The sequence below is a fragment of the Panthera leo genome, chromosome B4, assembly GCF_018350215.1.
Source record: "Panthera leo isolate Ple1 chromosome B4, P.leo_Ple1_pat1.1, whole genome shotgun sequence".
Lineage (NCBI taxonomy): Eukaryota > Metazoa > Chordata > Mammalia > Carnivora > Felidae > Panthera > Panthera leo.
In genome coordinates, this window is record NC_056685.1 from 38,834,998 (window position 1) to 38,856,081 (window position 21,084).

The 21,084-nt window shown below is 51.5% G+C and overlaps 1 protein-coding gene across 1 annotated transcript in view; it reads left to right on the forward strand.

The window, feature by feature from the left end:
• Positions 1–2,134: 2,134 nt before the first annotated feature.
• Positions 2,135–21,084, forward strand: part of CCND2 (cyclin D2) — a 30,797-nt gene continuing 11,847 nt past the window's right edge. The window contains exons 1-4 of the mRNA XM_042945556.1: positions 2,135–2,642; positions 4,452–4,667; positions 7,348–7,507; positions 16,751–16,899. Coding sequence (XP_042801490.1) covers positions 2,448–2,642; positions 4,452–4,667; positions 7,348–7,507; positions 16,751–16,899 — 720 coding nt within the window. The 5' untranslated portion in view covers positions 2,135–2,447. The remainder of the gene's footprint in view (positions 2,643–4,451; positions 4,668–7,347; positions 7,508–16,750; positions 16,900–21,084) is intronic.

A 21,084-nucleotide genomic window follows, 5' to 3' on the forward strand; every position in this document is an offset into this window, starting at 1 on the left:
GTTAGGGACCGACTCTATTCCGAGGAACACTGTACTTAGCCGGAGTGTCATCCGCTGTGCAGGGCTGTTTCATTTTGAGTTGCAACTTGGGTTTCTCATTGAGCTTTTTTCTTCCCGAAAGCTAATGGCTTCCACAGCAATTAGACATTTTCCTCGCCCGCCCCCTTCCCTCCCCTTTCTTTACCTAAGGTAGATTGGATACTAATTCCCGCGGCTATTGATAAGGTCGGAGGCACCGCGGCCTCTCCCCAGCCCTCGCCCGCCCCAGTCCCCGCTCTCCCTCCGCCCTCCCTTGGCTTCCTTTTGATGTAGCGGGGAACGCGTCCTACTAAAAAAAAAAAAAAAAAAAAAAAAAAAAAGAAAGAAAAAAAAAAAGAAAAAAAAAGAAAAAAAGTAATCTGCCCGGTAACAATCAGCGCGCAGTAGCAGGAGCCCCAGAGCTATTGGCTATGCAAATAGAGGGAGGGGAGACGGCGCCCCAAACTCTTACTCACACTTTAAAGAGATATGCCCCCCCTTCGTCCCCCCCCCCACCCCTTCCGCCCCACCCTCGTTTAAAGGGGCTCGCTTCAGGGCCTGAGCAAATCGCTTGCACCTCTGGTTTATTCACTCCCGGCCTTCTCTATTCCACTTCGGCCCCTTCTTTCAGGGAATCTAGTGAACAGCTCACCCAGCTCGCCCCCCCCTCCCGCCCTGCTAACTCTCCACGCCCCGGTTTGGGCCCCCTTTCTCGGTGAAGGAGGTGCACAGCTGACCATGGTGTTTCCAGGGCCCTGACCCACGCCATGCTCGCTGCACGTGCCAGTTCGGCCAACTTGCTGGGGGCTCTGGGCTCCCTCCCCATCCCCCCAAAGTGAAATAACACTGAAAGTCGTGGGGGCGGGGGTGGTGGGAGGAAGGAGATGAGGAAACGCCACTATATCCCCTATAAAAGCAGCGTTGACCCCGGGATGCATTTGAGCACATGTCTGAGCCGACTAGGCTGGCAGCATCTCCACCACAATCCCGCTCCCGGGGAGAAAGCCCTGGCTGGCGGGTGAGGCGTGAACCCCGAGGGGTCGGCGAGGATGCAAGCGAAGGACACTGGGTGGAAGTCTTGGGCCTCCGAGGAAAGGAAGGGGTGGTGTTGTTTGCGCAGGGGGAGAGAGGGGGAGCCAGACCTAATCCCTCCCTTGCCCCCCTCCCCTCCCCTCCCCCTCCCGGGCTATTTCCTAGAAAGCTGTATCAGTGTGGCCACGCTCGGCGCAGACACCTCGGGCAGCTTGTCAGCAGATGCAGGGGCGAGGAAGCGGGTTTTTCCTGCGTGGCCGCCGGCCGCGGAGGAACCAATGGTAGCCCTGCAAACCGGCCCCCCCGCCCCCCGCCGGCCTGCGGCAGCCCTGGGCGTCTCTCCGCTGCTCCCCAAGGCGCCTGTAGCGCCCCCAAGAATGGGCTGGTTTCTGCTCTAGGGTCACATTCTATCACGTCGAAGAAGCTGCCCCCTCCCTCCTAACACCCACCCCTTCCTCCTCTTCCTCTCCACACACAAATGCGGGCTTGGGGGCTGGGGGGGGGGGGACGTTGTTCTGGTCCCTTTAATCGGACTTTTGAAACAGCCTTGCAGTGATCAGGAACTTAAACGTCCGGGATATAACCTTTATCTCTGGATATCCGAGCTTGCTATTTTCTAAAATCGCTCTCCTTATTTTTCACTTAAGGGGTCTGTTTCAAAATTGCACGAGCCTACCCCATCTTCCAGTAATCTACCCGTCATTCTCGGATCTTACATACATGGGCAGGAGTGTAAGGATCAATTTTGAAAAAGCCCAAGTTGGTCGTATTTTGGCATGATACAACCTACAGAATGTGCGAAATTAGAGGGACTAAAGAGGAATCGGTGTGGGTTTTTTTGTGGGTTCCCCTATCGGGGCCCCTGGCATGCCGGGCTGGATGGAGGGAGAGGGCCTCGGAGAGCTAAGGAGACGGGTGGGGGGGCGGGGGACCGCGTTTGAAGTTAGGTCGGGCCAGCTGCTGTTCTCCTTAATAACAAGAGGGGAAAGGAGGGAGGGAGGGAGAGATTGAAAGGAGGAGGGGAGGGACGGGAGGGGAGGGAAGGGGAGGAGGAACCGGAGAGGGGAGCGAGGCGAGAGGGAGGAGAACTAACTGCCCAGCCAGTTTGCGTCACTGCCTCTCAGAGCAGAGAAGAGCGAGCAGGGGAGAGAGCGAGACAACTTTGAAGGGGAGGGCAGGCAGAGTCAGCAGCCCCCGAGGCTCTCCTCTCCCACCGCCCATCCCTTTCCTCTCTTCTCCCCCAGCCTCTCTCTCTCTCTGCCCCATAACTTTTCTCCCGAAAACCCCCTACCTAGCCAAAGGAAGGAGGTAAGGGGAACCCTCTCCCCTCCCCCCTCCAAAAACCCCCAATTTTCCAGTCCGGAGAAAGCAGGGAGCGAGCGGGCACCCGGCTGGCCATGGAGCTGCTGTGCTGCGAGGTGGACCCGGTCCGCAGGGCCGTGCCGGACGCCAACCTGCTCTACGATGACCGCGTTTTGCAGAACTTGCTCACCATCGAGGAGCGCTACCTTCCCCAGTGCTCCTACTTCAAATGCGTGCAGAAGGACATCCAGCCCTACATGCGCAGGATGGTGGCCACCTGGATGCTGGAGGTAGGTCTGCAGATAGGATACTCGCTCCCCCCACCCCACTCCACCCCAGCGCAGGGAACCTAAAACTTGGAGAGGGCAGGCTCCGCGCTCGCCTCCCCGCTCCTGTGCGCGAGGTTACCCCGAGCCCTTTGGCGAGACGCGTGGCTTCATTTCTGTTCCTTGCAGGATGCAAGGCTAACTGGGGGAGGGGGAAGGGGATAGGGAAGGGAGGAGGAAAATCTGGGATAAACGAGGCTGTCCTGGAGCGGGGGTGGGGGAGCATCCCGCGCGCGTGTGCCTGCATGTGGCTGCCTCTTCTTCCCACCCCCAGCCGACCTGTCTTTTGCGAGGCCGCCACTGCTTTCGGCGCAGTGAAGAAGGGAGTAGGAGCGTGAAATCGGGACCCAAACGTAAAAAAAGCCAAAAAGCAGCCCCCCAAAAGCCAGAGAAAATTCGTCCTAGCCTCAGGTCCCCGCATGTGGTCGCGACTCCGCGTTGGCACTTAAGGGGGGGGGGGGGAGAGAAAGAGGGAGGGGGAGGAGGGAGGAGGAGAGAACCGGAGAATTCAGGAGCCCCGGAAGTCGCATTGAAGAAACATGTGTTTTAGGGGAACCCAAAAGAACCACTTCTTTACCCTTGCTCCAAATCTTTGCCGAGCAAGCCGTGTGCCCACGTATGCACAGCTCTGGACCTGCCGTGGTTTCGCCATGTTGCTTTGCAAACTCCGGTTGGAAAGGCTGGAAAACGTCGCCCGCTCCCTCCTCGCACCCCATTATTCCGGCCACCCCACTTGTAATAGTGCCCTCTTCCCCAACCCCCACCTCAGGAAGGTTACTTACAGTTTGGCTTTCCAGTTTCCTCGCTGCGGAGATTTGGGTGGGGTAGGAAGGGGGGGGGGAGGAGGTGTGTGTGGGGGGAGATGTCGGGGCACCCCTAAAGGAGAGGTCAGAGTCCCCCGTGCCTCTCTCTGGAGGCTCCCCGTTCCTCGGCTTTCCCCCAGCTCGTCACCACGATCCCCAGTTTCTGCCCTTGTGGGCCGCAGCCGGACACTCTTGCCGCGGCGCTCACCCCTCCAAGTTTCCCCTCGGGATCCAAAGCCCCAGGGGTCGAGATACAGACCTTTCCGGCACCCGAAACCTCCGTTTCGGGAAGCCTGGATCCTCTTTGGGGTTTTCACGCCAAAAGGGCTTTTCTAGGATATTTCTTCGATTTTTCATTATTTTTTGAAACCGTCTCCCCATGCTCCCGAGTCCAGCCGCCGAGGCTGCGGCTCTTCCTCCTCTCCTCCCTCCCCCTCTCTTCCCCACCTCTCCCCACCCACCCCCCCAATAGCGGCGCCTGGGCCGCAGGGACCCCCCCGGACATTTTTTCCAATTGTCGGGAATGATAGAGCAGGGTCCGGGGATCCGAATGAGACCAAGAAGAAGACCCCCGGAGCCTCCAGAATATTTTTATTGATTTTTTGAAAAGATGACGAAATCCAAAAAAGAGAGTGTGAGCGAGTTAGAGTGAGCAAAGAAGTCAGTAGCCAAAGGGAGCGTCGCCGAGCCGGGCGGCTACTGCGCATTTGTTTGCCTCCTGGCTTCGGATGTTCAATTCACCTCTTTTTTTTACCTTCTTGGGGAATACCCCAGCACGGATGGACTATTTAGATTTACCCCGTTTTCCTTCTCTTTATTCTTATCACATAGCCTACTCCCCTCCCCCTCCCCACTCAAAAATTAAATATTTTTGCTTGTTTCCATAGGTTGTGCCTTTCATTTTTTTTTTTTTTGTCTTTTCCTGACACTATTACCTCAACCCCCCAACCCTTCCCCACTCCCATTGTAGGTATGTGAGGAACAGAAGTGTGAAGAGGAGGTCTTCCCTTTGGCCATGAATTACCTGGACCGCTTCTTGGCTGGGGTCCCAACTCCTAAGACCCATCTGCAGCTCCTGGGTGCTGTCTGCATGTTCCTGGCCTCCAAGCTCAAAGAGACCATCCCTTTGACAGCAGAGAAGTTGTGCATTTACACCGACAACTCCATCAAGCCTCAGGAGCTGCTGGTAATGCCTACCTCCTTTCTTTTCTCCCTTTCTGCTCTTCCTTCCTTCTTTGCTCTCTCCTGTCCTGATAAGCTTCTGCCCACTGCTCCCCAAAGGAATCCTTAGGATCCCAAATTACCACATCGTTGGGATTTTCACACTTTAGGAGATACCGCTTTTAATACGAATTTTTTTGTGTTCCTACTGTGTGCCAGCCACCATGCTAAGCCCTGAGGCTACATCCACAAATAAGATCCCCGCGACATTTGTGTTGGGGGAATTCATTTGCACTTGTGTGTGTGCGCGTGTGTGCATGCATGGGTGTGTGTAGGGGAGACTTGGAACACGGTGATCACATTTTAATTAAATTCCAAATTTTCAACCACTGAATTTTGAGAAAATAGCTCAACTTCCCACATGGTAGGCATGTGTTCCCGTGGTAAAAGGGTGTTGTGGTGCGTCTCCTAAGAATCCAGAGTTCAAAGGTAATGTCTTATCTATCTATAAATTTTCAAGATACCTGCACATAGTAGCTGTTCACTAAATATCAGCTCACTGACGTTTGAGCCAAGTCAGAATTTGTCCTTTAATTGGAGGAATCTGAGGCCTGGTTCCCGGGGAGGCCGGCGATGACCTCTGTATGGTGACAGGGGTCCTGTCTTGACTCAGGTTTTCTAACAGCAAACCTTTTCCCCACCCAGTCTAACTCATTTTCCCCACAGCTTCACACTCAAGGCGTCCATGTGGCAGCAGTGTGGAATGGTAGAGTGGTTCCCAAGCCCACCTTCTGTGGTCTGCACACCTTTTCTCCGCACTGTTTGGAAGAGCCCCCTCCCCCACCTCCTTCTGATCGCCCCTCCCCCTTCCTACTGGGAAGGCCTGCACAAAGTCCACAGGGCTAGGACTGGCTCCCAGAACTGAGCTCTTTGTGAAAAGGCCTTCCTTTCTGGGGCTGTGCTGCCATCTAGTGGCAGACATGTGCAAGGATGGGGGAGGAATTGCGGGGAATGTAGAGAGGGGCATGAATGACTTCACCTTTGAACTGCTGCCAGATTTCAGCTGCTTCTGGTTTGGTCCGGGAGGCCCAGAAAGGTGCTTTCTTCTGGGAGATCTGCTTCCTTTAATAATAGTACAAGACGAGTGGTTTATTTCACACTCCCCTGTGAGAAGAAAGGGCTGGAATTTCAAGCCATCTTAGAAGACACTGGTTGTGTAGTAATTTTACCAGTTTTTTTTTTTTTTCCTCTTTTTAAACCCCAATCCTCTGTAAAAAGCCAAGGGGGACTTTAAAGCATGTAAAGGAAAAGTCGTTAGAGTTCATCACCAGTTTGTTTTTCTCAACGGGAAACCAGGAAAATGAATCTTCCATTTGGCTCATTTGTTTCAACGTGATGGTGGGTCGTGGTGTTCTTTGGCACCCGTTTTTCCAGGACCAGCCAAGCCAATTCATGTTGCTTCACAAGCACCCTGCCTTGACCCCCTTTCCCTGTCTCTTGATCCCAGAAGGTGGGAGGTACAGGAATCCTCCTATTTACTTATGAGAAATCTGAGGCTCTGGAAGGGGAAGGGAGTCCCCTCAGATCACACAGCCACCTAGTGCTACAGGAGGGGACTGGGGCTCTGGTTGCTGGTGTAGCAAATGGAAGAGAGCCGGGGTTCTTAGGGTGAATGGGAGAGTAGCGTGCACTGGCACAGTGGTCTCTTCCTGTCTCTTCTGAAGATGATTAATGGATAGGCCTGTTTTCCCTCTGATCGCACGTAGTTTTAAAGTTTCCTTTCTGGCCTGTTGGACTCTGAACACAATTCCCCAAATGTATCTCAGTAAGGGAGAAAAAAGGATTTTCACTAGGTGGACCAATGGTGAGAAGTCCATGAGAGAGGGGGTCATATTGTCCCCCCTCAGCATTTGGACTGAGGGGTTCCATGACTTTGCCCAGGCACCTTCACTTTGCCCTGTTCAACCTCCAGCTGCAGCATGGGGTTGCTAATGACCATCCTGGTGGGTCCTCCAGTCTCGGTGACAGAGGCCTATGAAACATGTCACCAGGGAACATGTCCCAGAGTGCCAGGGAAAGGGCACTCTCCTGGCCGAATGTCATTTCCCCAAGACTTCTGCATTATGTGTCGAGGGGAAAGTTTTAAAGCTGAGAAAAGTGGCACTTATTGGCACCAATTACAAGTAAATTGGTTGCCAAGGAGTTGAGCCAAGGAACCTTATTTTGAGCTTTATCTGTGTGCATCATTTTCCCCTGAGGATTAAAAAAGACTATTAATCCAGCGATAGAGACCTGTACAATAAATTACTATCTAAGGGCCACAATGACCTTGGCAGTGCCTTGTAAGTTCAGCTTTCTGGGGGGGTGGGGGGGGGCCAACAGGACTGCATGGAAGTCCATGTTGGCTGGGGGGGTGGGGGGAGCCGAAGAGGAAAAGAACGAGGAAAAAGTAGAATCTTGGCAACAGCTACCTGGGCTCTCATTATTTTTGGTGGAGCCTCACATTTGAGGCAGAAGAAGAGATGCCAGTGACTTCCAGGCTTTGGGGGGTGGGTGGGGGGCTTGGACAAATGGGCCCACCTCAGGATCCAGCAGCATCCTCCTGAACATCATTAGAACTGGTCCGGACCCCAGCCCCTGGTCCCTGACACCAGGTCAGCCTTTGGGTTTTATACTCTTGTCTCCCTCCCTCCCTCCCTCATCAGGAGTGGGAGCTGGTGGTGTTGGGGAAGTTGAAGTGGAACCTGGCGGCTGTCACTCCTCATGACTTCATCGAGCACATCCTTCGCAAGCTGCCCCAGCCCAGCGAGAAGTTGTCTCTGATCCGCAAGCATGCGCAGACCTTCATTGCTCTGTGTGCTACCGGTAGGAGCAGGCTGGAGCCGGAGGGGGCCTTGTGGGGGGCGGGGACACAGGCTGAAGAGCCCTTTGGGGGGGTGGTCAGGGAGAGACTGATGGGGGTACTAACTGGCATGGGCTTAGGGGTTCAGGAGAGGGGTGGTCCCAAGTAATCTAGAGTACAAGGTTTTCATGCCCAGGCTGTGTGTTCTTTATTTTATCTGAGCTGGTGTATTCTTTTTTTCTACTAAACTCATAAATGGTTTATGAGGACAGGTGTGGTAAGCGGAAAAAAAAAAAGTGCCTGTTAAAATATTCTTTATGATGTCTAAAGTGCTCTTTGAAGATTATATATACTGCTCTCTGGTTGTGTTTAAATCTTTAATCTTTTGAGGAAAAGGATGCTTGGAGATAAGGCCAAGAGGAAATTTGGGGGTGGGGGGTGGGGGCAAATATAGGTTAAAGGAACACTGTCTTGATAAATACGCTGCCTGCCCTGATAAGCAGTAAGGGAGGTTGAAGGAGTTCTCTTTACTGTAGGGCACTTACTGCTGGGTAACTGGTGGATGGGGGAGTGAACCTGGCTGGCTCTCATCAAGGACTCACCTTCTGAGCACTAAGTTCTGCTGCCCTCCCTTTAAGTGCTGCTGTTTTGAATTGGTTGCAGCCTTTACCAGCAAGCGCAAGTGGCTTTTTCATATTAAAAGCTTTCCACCCACCACGTTGATCCCACAATTGATACATAGTTCTTACTGGCCCATTTGCTTTGCATTTCCCTAATAAACTAAAGGCAGTGGTTTGACAACTGTCTCATTAAACTGAGCCTTGGCCAATTTCTACTATTTTTGTTCCTTGGTAGTGGCCATGGGAGAGACCCTGAAACCTTAGTCATAGGTAAAGACATCATAGGTAAAGAACTGACTGGGCATGTCTTTTGTTTTGTGGTGGAGGGGGGGTTGGGGGGGAGTTGGTGGGGGGGTATCCAGAGGGTTCAGCCCAAGTTCGCTAAGAGTTGTTGAATTTTAGAGATGGGACTCCTGGGTTACCTTTTTCCAATGTTTTGTTACATGTTATTTGTAAGTATGTACAAATGGATCACACAATATGCAATAGTGTATATGCTCTGTGTTCTCAGTCAAAAGTTCAGGCTTTGCTACTTATCACTGGATGACCTTGGACGGCTGCTTAACCTCTCTGAACTTGAGCTTCTTCATCTGCAAAACACACCTGTTGATACATGATCTTAACAGCCTTTTCAGGGTGGTTAGGAAAACAAAAACCAGAAAGAGACAATGTGCAAAGAGGTACTTTATGAACCAAGGAACGTGTAGACCATGTGTTGTGGTACTAATTGTGAAAATGCCACCATCTTCATGTTTAAGTGTTGCAACTGCCTTAATCCAATTCAACAGGACCCCTTACTCTCTGCCTTCCCTGGCGTGAATGTAGGGTTCCCAGCCACCCACATTTGATTCTAGGGCTTAGATTTTTTCTCACCGGTTTTCTGTAGTCCTGCCCTTCCAGATCCAGACTGGGCCCATGGCCATGTTAATGTGTCCTGTGCCCCTTTATGAGAGAGTAAGCTGTCCTTCCTGCAGCCCTGAGGAGGCCATTCTTCAGAGCCCCCGTGGATACCTTGCTGACTTTTAGACAGTAGCCATTCTTTTGCTTCCTCGCTTCTCTTGCTGTCTGGCCTGGGGCCCTAGAGGTCAATCCCTCATTGACTTGTCATTTTGTCTCCCAGGCCCTGCTGTCCCTTCGTCTCCATTGTCATGATTCACTGTGGGGGAGGGGTCAACCAGTCCTTTTTTCTCTAGCCCTAGGACCCCCGACCCTCTGACCCGAAGCTCCCCCATTGCCCAGCTGTTAGCCAGAATTCTGCTTTGACCTTGTCTCTTGACTGACAGATCTTTTGGGGTCTGTCCACCCATTCCCCATTCTGATCTCTGATTGGGGTAGGGATGGTAGGTGGAATTATCCAGGCATGGGCAGATCCCCAGCTTCTGTAAAGGCCCATTCTCTAAAATTGGGGGGTCCCATCCCCCCCACTTCTGGCCTTCTTGCCCAGATCCTTGGGGTGGCTGCCAACTTTGGGGCCAGAATAAGGAGCTGGAACTCAGGCACTGAGGACAGAGGTCCAAGGAGTGGCACAGGAAGTCACGAAGACTGCCTTTGGGGAGCCATGAGCTAGCTCTGGGCAAGGGCTAAGAAAGGATACAGGGAATAACTCCAACTAAATGAAGACCACCAGCCATGTACTAAGCCTTAGGTGTGGACTGGTCAGAGCAGAGGGGGCTCCTCAGAACTTTCCTGAGTCTAGGAAGGATGGCTGTGTCTCACAAGGCTTTTCTTTCTAGATCTGTGCTTGAGTCTGTATGAATGACCAAGTTACATAGAATCCTCACTTTGTGGAGTTTTATACCAGATGGCCTGATGGTATAAAAGCCCAGATCTACTTTTCTTGGAGGAAACACCTTCCAGTTAGATGAAACGCCTCCTTTTGGGGCCAGGGTGTGACAAATGGTTGAGTGCCTAGGACTGTCTGGCAAGCGGCAGGCACAAGGTAACTGAGAACCAAAGGTAGGTGATACCGAGGAGGTCCAGTTTGCTCCTTGCACCTCACGCCTCTGTCCTTGTCCCCCAATCCTGGATATTCTGCCCTGAAGCCCAAGAGGCACCTGTGGCCGGGGTCTTGCAGACTTACAGTGGGTCTGGAGGAGATGGTAGCCAATCCTCTAGGCTGTGTGGCTAGTTTATGGGATAAGTTGGTTGTGAAAGAGCTGGCAGTAGTTCCTCAGTCTGTGCGGGGAGTGCATGTGTGTGTGTGAAAGGGGAAGAGAGAGCAGGAGAGCAGAGAGGGGCCATGAGAAGGGGAGCGAGGCTGCAGTTTTCCTTAGGGGCTAGAGGGTAAGATGGTGGCAAGGCAGAGAGATGCCCTTCTCTCCCCCCATCCCCCCCTCCCCCCCAACCACTCATCTCAAAATGGCTTCTGGCAGGAGAGACTGCCTCCACCTGCCTGGTGTCCCTCTCTGGGCCAGTCATGGTTAGTGAAGGCACTGGAGGGAGAGGGAGACCTTCATAACTGACAGCCCCTGGCATTCCCTTTCCTGGAGCTTTTGATCCTGGGGAAGCAGGACTGGGCCTTAGTGCCCCCCTGGTCGTAGGTGTGATGGTAGAGTCCCCCAGGTCTGCAAATGAGGAAAGAAGTACCGTTTAATACGACTCAAGATTGCACTCTGGCACTGGAGGATTCTTGATGCGGGATCTCACGCTCAACAGATGATTCCAGTTAGTCTAGAAACGCCAATGATACTGAGTTTGAACTTGGTGTGGGGGTGGGGTGGAGGTGCTTAACCTCCCTAGCTATGCATGGTATCCCACATCTCCCTCTTTTTGCCTCGGGCCCCACCTCAAGGTGTTTTGCTTATTAGCTCTTTGCAGCATGCACTTGAGTAGCCCCGCCCAAGGCTCCCCACCCTGAGGCCTGAGCCCTGGAGCCCCAATGAAGCCCCAGTGAAGCCCCAGTGATGATAACTGCTGTATTTCCAGCCTTCCTGGCTTTACCCAAAGGCGTTTCATAACCTTCTATCATAAGATAGAATTATAACCGGGGCCCGGAGAAGGTAGGTGGGTTGGCCCCTTACCCCAAAAAGGTTTGCCCTGGCGGCTGCCAGGTGGGAAGAATTTAAGCCACCTTCCTGTCTCTGTGTTGCCCCCGCAGCTGACAGGGCGCGGAGCTGAGGGGAAGTGGCGTGGGCAGCCGACAGTGTCAGTTCTGCAGGCGCATCCCGTGGGGACCAGCAGTGTGGCAGGGCTATCTCACTTCCCTTCTGGCCGGACAATGAATGAGGAGTAGGCTGCTTGCTGTTCTCCAGCCGTCTCCCTCCCCTCCTCCTGCCACCTAGGCCTTTGGAGTTATATTAGTGTTCCATGTCACCGTGGTCCTTCCCCACAAGGACAGGGTGTGCTGAACCTATTCCAGGGGTGGTAGGTGAGGTGTGTGCTGCGGCCATCACCTGCTGGCCAATGAGCATCTGGGATTCTGGCCTTTTAACCTTCCACCTTGCTGCAGGTGGGAGGAGGGGGAGAGATGGGGGAAATGGGAAAGGGGGGGGGGCTTCCCTGTTGGTCTTAAGCCTCAGACCGAGTATCTCCCGCCCCCTAGTGGTGGTCAGAAGCAAGGCCATCACTCTTCTGCTTCAAGGCCTCCACATCGTAGCCAAAACAATCTGCACTAAACTTACATGCAGGGCCATCTAATCTGTGGTTTTAGACCTGCTTAGCTCAGACTCTTTCTTCAGCGAAATTTTACCAAGACCTGCAGATAGCGAGTTGATGAATATGGAGCCCTCTCTGCCCTTGCCCAGATTAAGAAGCCCAGTGGGGCCCCCAGAATGCCTCTGGTGGTCTTGGGAGGTTAAGTGGGTTGTACAGGCCACACAGATCACTGGTGCCATGGCTAGGAGTCTCTGACTCCTGAGCTAGGGCTTGCTTTTGGGGGCTTTTCTCCCACTTCTGATAGGAAAATCACCCTGTGTTCCTTAGTGGGATGTGGGAGGTGGCCTTGAGGAGCTGTTCACATTCTGGTAAGTTATAAAGAGCACTGGGTCTACAGTCCAGAAGTCCCGACCTTAACCCCAGGCCCAGCACTGGACATGGGACAAGTCACCTAACCTCTCAAGAATTCATTGATTCACTTGTGAAAGGAAGTGTTTTGAAACAGATGAGTTTTACGGTTTATTAATACCTCACCACTACTGCTACATGGATGAGTAAGCAACCAGTAGAGCTGGGGTTCCCCCAAGGTGTGCCCCTTGCCTCCACCACCTCCCGGGAGGGGGGAACATTATGTCAGAGGCTTCCGGTATGTGGGCATTGCTCTTTGGCTCTGGGCAAACCGCAGCTGAGTGGATATGGGGCACATCGGGGAGACCATTGCCAACTTCTGTATTCCATTCATCGTATGGGGGCCTCATTTTCTCCCACTCCTGACAAACCAGCATGAGGCTTCGGGGACTCAGTGAGGTCATTTCTGGGACCCACAACACAAGTGACAGTGAAAGATTCTCCAGGCGGCACAGAGCCTTTCTTCTTGGCGGTCTTGGTGCCCTTGGCCTGCTGTCAGCATCCGCCTGTTGCCCAGGGATGCTGGGCACCTTCCTCCTCTCCCCTGCCGATGCTAAACAGAATCTCCAACAGTCAGAATTCCCCTTCACGGTTCCGTTGGAGGTTCCCGTGGTCAGAATAGTGATGGTGATGACACTTGATAGCTTACCACAAGCCAAGCACAGTGCTTTTACATGGATCATTTTAGTTGAGTCCTCAGAACAACCCTACCAGGTCGGTATAATTATTCTTCTAATTTGCTGGTGAGAAAATGGAAGCTCATAGGGTTCAGGTAACTTGTCCATCTTCACACGGCTGGTAGGTGGTGGGTCATCGGCCTCCACATCTCCATCTTACAGTTCTTGCAGCTGCTTGGCCCAAATCCTTCTCATGCCCTTGGAGAGTGTCCTCCTAAGTATCTTCATGCTCCTGTCCCTTGACCACCCCTTTCTTTGAGAAGTTTTTTTATAAGCTACCCATGTAGTATGTACTTAGCCATTTAGAAGGCACCATGCTGTATTATATTACTATGCTTTTCAACTGGGGCGGCAGATTAATCCATGCTGCCTGGAATGGGGAGGAACCCTTTGTGCTTTGTCAGAATGGATCACTGGTCAATTCATTGCCTCTCACTCTGCTGCAGAGGAAGGAGGGTGCTCAGGATGTCACCTCTTACCTTTTCAGGTGGGCAACTGAGGCTAGAGAGAGACCCTTGCCCCTGAATATGCCTCTGCACCAAGATACAACCTGTTGGTATTTTTGACCAAGACATGTAGAGATTTCTAAGAGATTTTTACTTGGTATTTTCTTTTTGCTGAAATAGAATAATATTAAGAGAAAGTATTATAAAATTGCTTACCATTTCTTCCATCTAACTGCGGGAAAGTTTAAAATGTTTTCTGTGAATCCTCCTGCTTCAACCACATGCATGTGCATGTATGTACTTTTATTTAGATGTTTCTGGGAGGTTGTATTCTTGGTCATAGCGTGCATGCCATCTGATTTTTCTGTCCAGCCCCCCTGCCCAAGTGGATCTGGTGAACACTTTTCAAGCCAAAGTTTATGGTTTCCAGGAGTGGCTGAATGGGCTGGGTGAAACCTTCCACGGGTGAGCGTGGAGGTTAGCTAACTAGAGCTAGTACGAGGACATGACCCTTCAGATGTTTTATTCTGGTGTTTTCTTCCTCTGCTGTTTCCCCACCAGCAGAGAGGGGTTGTCCCTGAGCCTAGTCCTGGGGCAGCCCCTGATGCCGTGAGGAACTAGCACTGCTGTCTGTGGAGAGAGATGCCTCGTGACTTTGTTGGCTGACGGAAGCTATGCTCTGTTCTAGTGATTCTCGCTTGTCCTTTTCTCGGGGGTGGCTCTTCTAGATCCTTAAGGAAGAGCAAAGTAGAGCTGGAAGGCACCTGGGAGATGAGCCAGCCTGCTGTCTCCCAACTTTTTGACCTAAGCCGTGAAGAAAGAAAATACATTTTATAACATAACTCAGGATGTACATAAATGTACATCAGACTGATACAAAAGTTTTTCAAGAGGATATTTACTTCTACTACATGATTACTTCCTGATACTTTCTATCTTGTTCTGTTCCGTTAAACAGCAACAAAAACAACCCACAAATGGGTTTCATGACCCAACAATGAGCTGCAACACTGGAAGTCAGAAAAACACCGATCCAACCCCACCCTTTATTAGACAGATGGAGTGTCAGGGACTGGAGGAGGAAGTGACTCACCCAAGGTCCCACAATGTGGATCTGGTTTTCAGTTCTAATGTCACCTCCTTTGGACTTACCCAGAGGAGAGCCTGGCAGGTGCTCAGGAATCTAGTAGGAGACCCTGGTTTGCCACTGTGGTGGGTGGCAGAGGAGAAGAGCAGTGACTGGCCAGCTTCCGGCAGCTCTTCCCTTGCTGCGGGAGCACTCCCCAGTCTGAGCTGCCAAGAGGCAGCTGTGTTCTTGTCCATGATGCTCCCCAATTCCAGGAGGCAGGGGACCGTATCCCTAGGAGGATGCCGTTCAGCATTTTCCTAGCAAAACAAGAAGGGACGTAGAGTCCTTACAGCAACCTTAGCACCTGCTGCACCCCAGGACCACCCTGTAAATACCCCCTGGCTTCCAGAAGTTAATTAGTTTGCTAAAATTGGAAGTGAGTTTTGCGTGCAGCAGCGTGACAAAAGACAGGCATGTATGAGGTGTGCTTCCCGGTCTGAGGCCTGGGACAGAGGAAAGGGAGGGCCAGGGATATCCTCCTGTCCTTCCCTGCCAGATGCTCCCACCCAGGGCCTTTGTGGGCTCAAGGCCATGGGCTGGCTGCCTCCTCTGCATTATGAATGTCACAGGGGGAAGCTAACGAGGTTATTGGGCAGAGAAACACTCCTGTGAGCCCATGTGGAAGAGACCTACAGCAGAGCAGGAGGCAGGGAGGCCGACTTGGGCACCATCCATGGGGCTAGAGAAGGAACTGAAGGGGTTAGTGGACAGCAGGCTTTGGCCAGAACACGGTAGTATACATCCCTCAAGAAGTAGAAATAGTGAGCGAGCGAAGGAAAGAAAGCCAAGGATAGAAACAGACTGACAGGCGGCCAGGCTCGCTCTGTTCATGGGATTCGGCCAACATGGGAGGTGTGTGTGTGGTTCAGTGCTCCAGCAGTGTTTCTGACAACACCAACGTGACGCTGGACAATAGGATCACCTATAAAAGTGCTTTTATGGAATATGCTGTTGTAATAGGGCATTTACAGTAAAAGGGGAAATGTTAGGTTGAACTTTGTGTTTCGACCTAATGTTTATGCTGTAATTTGAAGTGTGACACATGTCCTCCCTCTGTCCCTCCCTCCCACCCCCTCCTTGCACTCCTCTGTACAGTAAACTCTCTGGAGTGATGCTAGAACCAGAGGTAGCACACTGGAGGATTTACCCCACTCCAGGACTGACGACAGTGAGTGATGGAAGGAACCTCTTTAACCTATCAACATAAGGCACTGGTAAAGGCAGTTTAAGTTCTCAGAAGTCTGCCCTTTTTTATCCGCAACGTTAGGGCATTCGTGCCCACCGTATGTGGTGGATGTGTGGATTAACTGGGACATAGCCCGGAAGGGACTGTACATGTGGGTAGTTAGCAGTTAGTAGCAGCAGCAACGGGAGTAAGGTGTGGGTGTCCTTGTCTCCTCCTTGATGGCTGGGCAGTGGCTGATCTCGATCCCTCAGCCTGAGAGCTTGTGGGAGTGCTCAGAGGAAACCGAGGCGTTTGGTCTCCCATGCTGAGGCCTCACAGGAGCCTCCCCTCTCTTTGCTTGTGGAGAACTGGAAGTGGATGAGGGTTTGAGCTCCTCCGATCGATCTTGGTGTACATCTCATTAGCAAACCGCTCTTTTTCTCCAGCAAGAAAATGCGATCTTAGGGCCCAAGAACCATAAAATCTAAACCAAGTCATCCGTGTGATGCAGTGGTTAATACTGGGTGCCTGCTTTCCCTCCTAATATTCTGAGGGCCCTTGGCATTGGGTTAGAAGCTGAGGATTGTGCAAAACTTGGCCCTCAGCACTGTCTCCTGCATTACTGCTTCTCTCACTTCCCTTTTTTCTTTTTTTAATGAAATCATCTGTTGTTTTGTTATGGGCCATGTCAGTCCCTGTTGACTTGCCACAGAATATGGCAAGATCACATCAGGATTATTGTTTATAAAATGTTACCAACTTACACTTTTCCTGCCTTCCACCGTCTAGATCCCCTGGTCTGTCTCACTTCTGTGGCACACAGGTTACCTTGTCTGGACTCGTCTCAGACCTCCCTCCTCTATTCCTGCCATGACCCCCAGAGGAGACTATGTTTCTTGCCCCTTGCATATGCTAACCCCTCACAGGATTGTGGAATGAGGGATTGGGGGACCTGAATCCTCTGAGAATTCACTGTGCACTCAGATAGGCTTTCTACCGTCCCTGCCTCAGTCTTCCCATTTTAGCTCTGGACCTGCCACAGGGATGGCAAATAAATAAATAAAGGGCATCTTGTGAAGGAAGACTGAAAAGAGACTGTGTCTGTGGGGTAAGGGGTTACCTGTGCAGCTGATCTATCACCACCCTATATCTGAGTATCTTCAAGCTGGGGAGCTCCCGGATCCAGATTCTTCCTGTGCCTTGACCTTCTGCCTCTTGTCCTCACAGACTTTAAGTTCGCCATGTACCCGCCATCGATGATTGCAACTGGAAGTGTGGGAGCCGCCATCTGTGGGCTCCAGCAGGATGAGGACGTGAGCTCGCTCACTGGTGATGCCCTGGTAGATCTGCTGGCCAAGATCACCAACACGGATGTGGTAGGTGGATGCCATCTTGGTTAAAACCAGATGTCTCTTTTCTCAGCCCAGGGAGGGAGACAGTTGGCCTGACGATGATGTGTTGGAGATATTTTTCTTTGTTGGTGGTTTCTGTTTTCCAAGATCAACATCCAAGGTAGTACAAAATCCAACAGATGAGGCTTCCTCTTAAGGGTTTGAAAGCCTGTGTGCCATTAAATAGAGAAAAGAGCCTAGCAGGCAGATAACAAGGTGGGAGGAGGGCTGTTTACTAATTTTCCTTCATGGTGTGGGCTTCCCCATGGGTCTGAATCGTTGCTTCATTTCCATTTATGTACATGTCCTCAGGCTGCCTCTCCCCCACAGTGTGCTGCTCTGCTTACAGCCACTAAGGTGGAGACACAGCATGGAGAGGGGACTAGAGCCTGGCTCTGCTGCACTGGGGGCGGTGGGGATCTAAGAGGTGCCCTGCCACGAGAATGGTGTCTGGCCTTGACACACCTCTCAACCCCACCCGCCTCTCACTTCCCTTTTGTTTAATGTGGTAATGGATTAAAAAGTACTTCTGAAAGAATAAAGAGCCATAGTAATTCAAAGAACTATTATTAGCTATAGATTTTTCCATTCTTGTGCCCCGTGGACTGCCCAGAGGCTGCAGTTCTGCTTGCCAGAATTTGAAGCTCTTTAGAAGAAAGGTCTTGAGAGACCAGGGTCAAGTGAGGCTCTGATTCAGCTGGTAGGAAATTGCAGTCCTTAGAAGGTCCGAGCCGGGGTGGTTCTGAGAGGTCAGCGAGGCAGTTCCTGCGTCTTCCAGTGGGGACTTTTTCCATGCGGAGGGCTGAGGGAAGCAGCTGGGGGTGGGGCACTAGCAGAGCTGGGACTGGACCCAGGAAGCTCAGACTCCTCGCCTGGGAACTCTGCGCTCCACCCTTGTGGTTGCTCCCAAAGCTTTTTGTTTGGGGAAGGGCCTCTGCTCCAAACCAACTCCGAGAGGTGTGTCAGCTCAGAGGCCCTGGAGAGTCCACACGAAGATGCCCCCTCTGGATGTTCCAGGGAGATTCCGAATGCCCTGCTGTGGGAGTATATTGAGTTAAGAGAGAATGTGGTTTGTGGGCCTGTGGCTGATGCCCCACAGGGATGCTGAGCAGAAGGCTGAAGCTCAGAGAGTGTGAGGCTGCAGCTTCCTGGCTTTCTCACCTACGTATCTGTATTTTGCCTTGGCCTTTATCACCATCTCAAGGAAGTAGTGCAGGGAGGTGTTAAAGGGCCTCATGGAACCTAGGGGCCTGCTGTGAAGCAGTTCTTAGGCTTTTAAAATTCTAGGTCCAAAACATAGGCTTTAAAAACATGGTTTCCAAAATAGAGATTGAAAAGACCCCTCCAGGCAGCTTCACGTGCAGAATGCTTTTCTAATCCTCCAGAGACAAATCGTGGACAGGACCTAACATTTATAGAAATGAGAAGCTTCCTTCCTTTTCTGAATATCTCCTATTAAGGCTGCCTTACAAAAAGGAGTCCCGAGCAGCAACCACCTTAAGACCAGCTCTTCCTTCACCCCCCAGAGACAAGAATGTCAGTGACAACAGTTTGACCCCAGGCACTGTAACCTCTTTAAGATATTTATAGATCTGCTCCAGTTGGCCGGTTGCCCCATGGGTCTCCCGCCTTCTCCACATGTCCTTTTATCACCCCTTACTGGTTTCAGATGGACAGAGGTCACTCCTGAGGTGCCACTTGGGGTGCTTTTCAAGAGTCTCTTGGGAGTCTCTTGGGAGTCTCTTGGGGTGCTTTTCAAGACTGCAAATCAGTTTCTCAGGGCAAACTGGAGAAAGTGCTTGCCCCTTTCAGATACTATGTAGCCAGTCCATCCAAGTTAGCTGTCAGACTGAGTTAAATGGATGCAAACCCGCTCAGAGGTCTCTTAGAAATCCCAGCTGTTGCACTGGACTTGCATGCACATGTTACATGTTTACCGGTGGGCCCTCAGTTACATATCTTAATATTTAAAAACCAAGCATGAGGGGCACCTGGGTGGCTCGGTTGGTCAAGCTTCTGACTTTGGCTCAGGTCATGATCTCACAGCTTGTGGGTTTGAGCCCCGCATCAGACTCTCTGCTTTCAGCGCAGAGCCTGCTTTGGATCCTCTGCCCACCGTGCCCCACCCCCCCTCCCCCCACCTCACCCACTAGCACTGTCTCTCTGTCTCTCTCTTTCTCAAAAATAAAATAAAAATTAAAAGCAAAAAAAGCCCCCAAAAAACAAAAACCAAGCATGAGCAGAGGAGAATGTAAAATCCATAGCACTTTTTCAGATAACCACTTGAGCCCTCCGTGAGTTCTGCTGGGTCTCCTCCCATCTGTCTGCCTGTGCTGTCTGAAGTGCTGAGGCTGAGAGTGAAGGAAAATGAAAGGAGTGGCTTTACAAAGCATTAGCATTTGGAGGGAGGCAAGTTTTGTTTCCTGAGCTCATTTACTATTTCATGAGTCGAGAGGTGGGGTGTTTGAAGCACTTGACTCTCCGTTCATTCCTGGGAATGTTGACTAAGGGCTCACTAGCCGCAGGCTTGCATTATGAGGAAAGCCTGGATGGCTTGGAGGTAGAAGTGGAGGCAGGTGGGTAGTGCATGGAAGATGAGACCTGATGTTCCTGGCCTGAAGGAACTTAGCGATCCTAAGACAAATCGAGAGTGAAATGTGCAAAATCCTAGCAAATTAAGATCATAAGGAAATGAATGCTACAGTGTTATATACTCTAAATGTAGAGGAAGGAGCTTACTAGGCCTACTGTAAAATGCAGGCCTCCTGGCAGAGTCCACTTGATGATAGAAAATGTCCTTGGAATGGAGAAACAAAATGTGGTATGTATTCTCCTTAGATGTGTTCTCCTTAGTGAGTGCAATGGAATATTAGTCAACCTTACAAAGGAAGTGTAATGCCAACACAGGCTACAACATTGAAAACATGCTAAGTGAAATAAACCAGACCCAAAAAGACAAAAATACATGATTCCACTTTTGTGCCATACCTAGAGTAGTCAAGTTCACAGAGACAGAAAGTAAAATAGAGGTTACCAGGGCCCCGGCGGCGGGGGGAAGAGGAAGTTATTTAATGGGTATGGAGTTTCACTTTGGGATGATGAGAAGGTTCTGGAAATGGAGAGTGGAGGTGGTTGCACAGCAAAGTAAACGCACTAAATGCCACTGTACACCCAAAAAATGATGCAATGGTAAATGTTACATTCAGCTTATTTTGCCACAATTAAAACACACACACACACACACACACACAATGCTCTCAGACCCACACTGTGAAATGCCCACAGGTTTGTGTTGAGCTCTCCCATGGAGAAGTCAAGTACACAGCACCACGTTTTGCACATGGGCTCTGGTGAGATAGGACAGACAGGAGTCAGAAAGAGCTGACGTGTCACGCTGGAGTCCCCACAGTGGTGCACTCGCCAGTGCACCTCGTTATTTGTGATGTCTTCAAGCTTACGGTGTTTTCTGTCTGTGCGTTGTCAGGGGTCAAACTGCTGAGAGCACATCCCCCCCACAACCCCGATTCCTCTGAGACAGCCAGTCCCCCCTGATTCCTCTGGGTCACTGGCTGGAGGCAGATAGCTTTGACAGGAGGGACCCATGCAGCTCTGAGAAGGTTGGTCTTTGTTGCTCCCTCTGGTTGCCAAAATAAACCGGAACGCTTCATTCCAAAGAGAAAGCTGAGTGAGAAGCCTGACAGTTTTACAGGGAATAAAAGTCTCAGAGGGTGGTATATTTTAAGTACTTTTTCCTTCCAGTTATAAGTGTTGCTAAAAACAGACGCCAGCCAGCGAGGCAGTGCTGGCTTTGGGGGAAACTTCTACCGGGCCTTCCGTTGCCAGGGGTGAGTTTGAGAGGAGGGACCGTGCGTCCCGGTTCCCCAGTGGACCTTTCCCGGCTTCGCCAGGCAGACTTGGGGCTCCTCTTCCGTCCCCTCCGCGCTCGGCTCCTGCTTTGTGCCAGCGTTTATCTCTCTGTTCGCTTGTCTATAGAGCCTCTTGAACAGGACCCAACTTTTACTGCGCTCTTTATCCAGAGCCCCTGGCAGAGTCTTGGGAATGATGCTGAAGAGAGGGAGGGAAGCAGGAAGGAAGGAACGGCAGACAAAGGCCAGGCAGATGGGCTTCGAGTGGGTTTCTAATTCTTTGGTCTCCCCCAGGTCTTCTGGA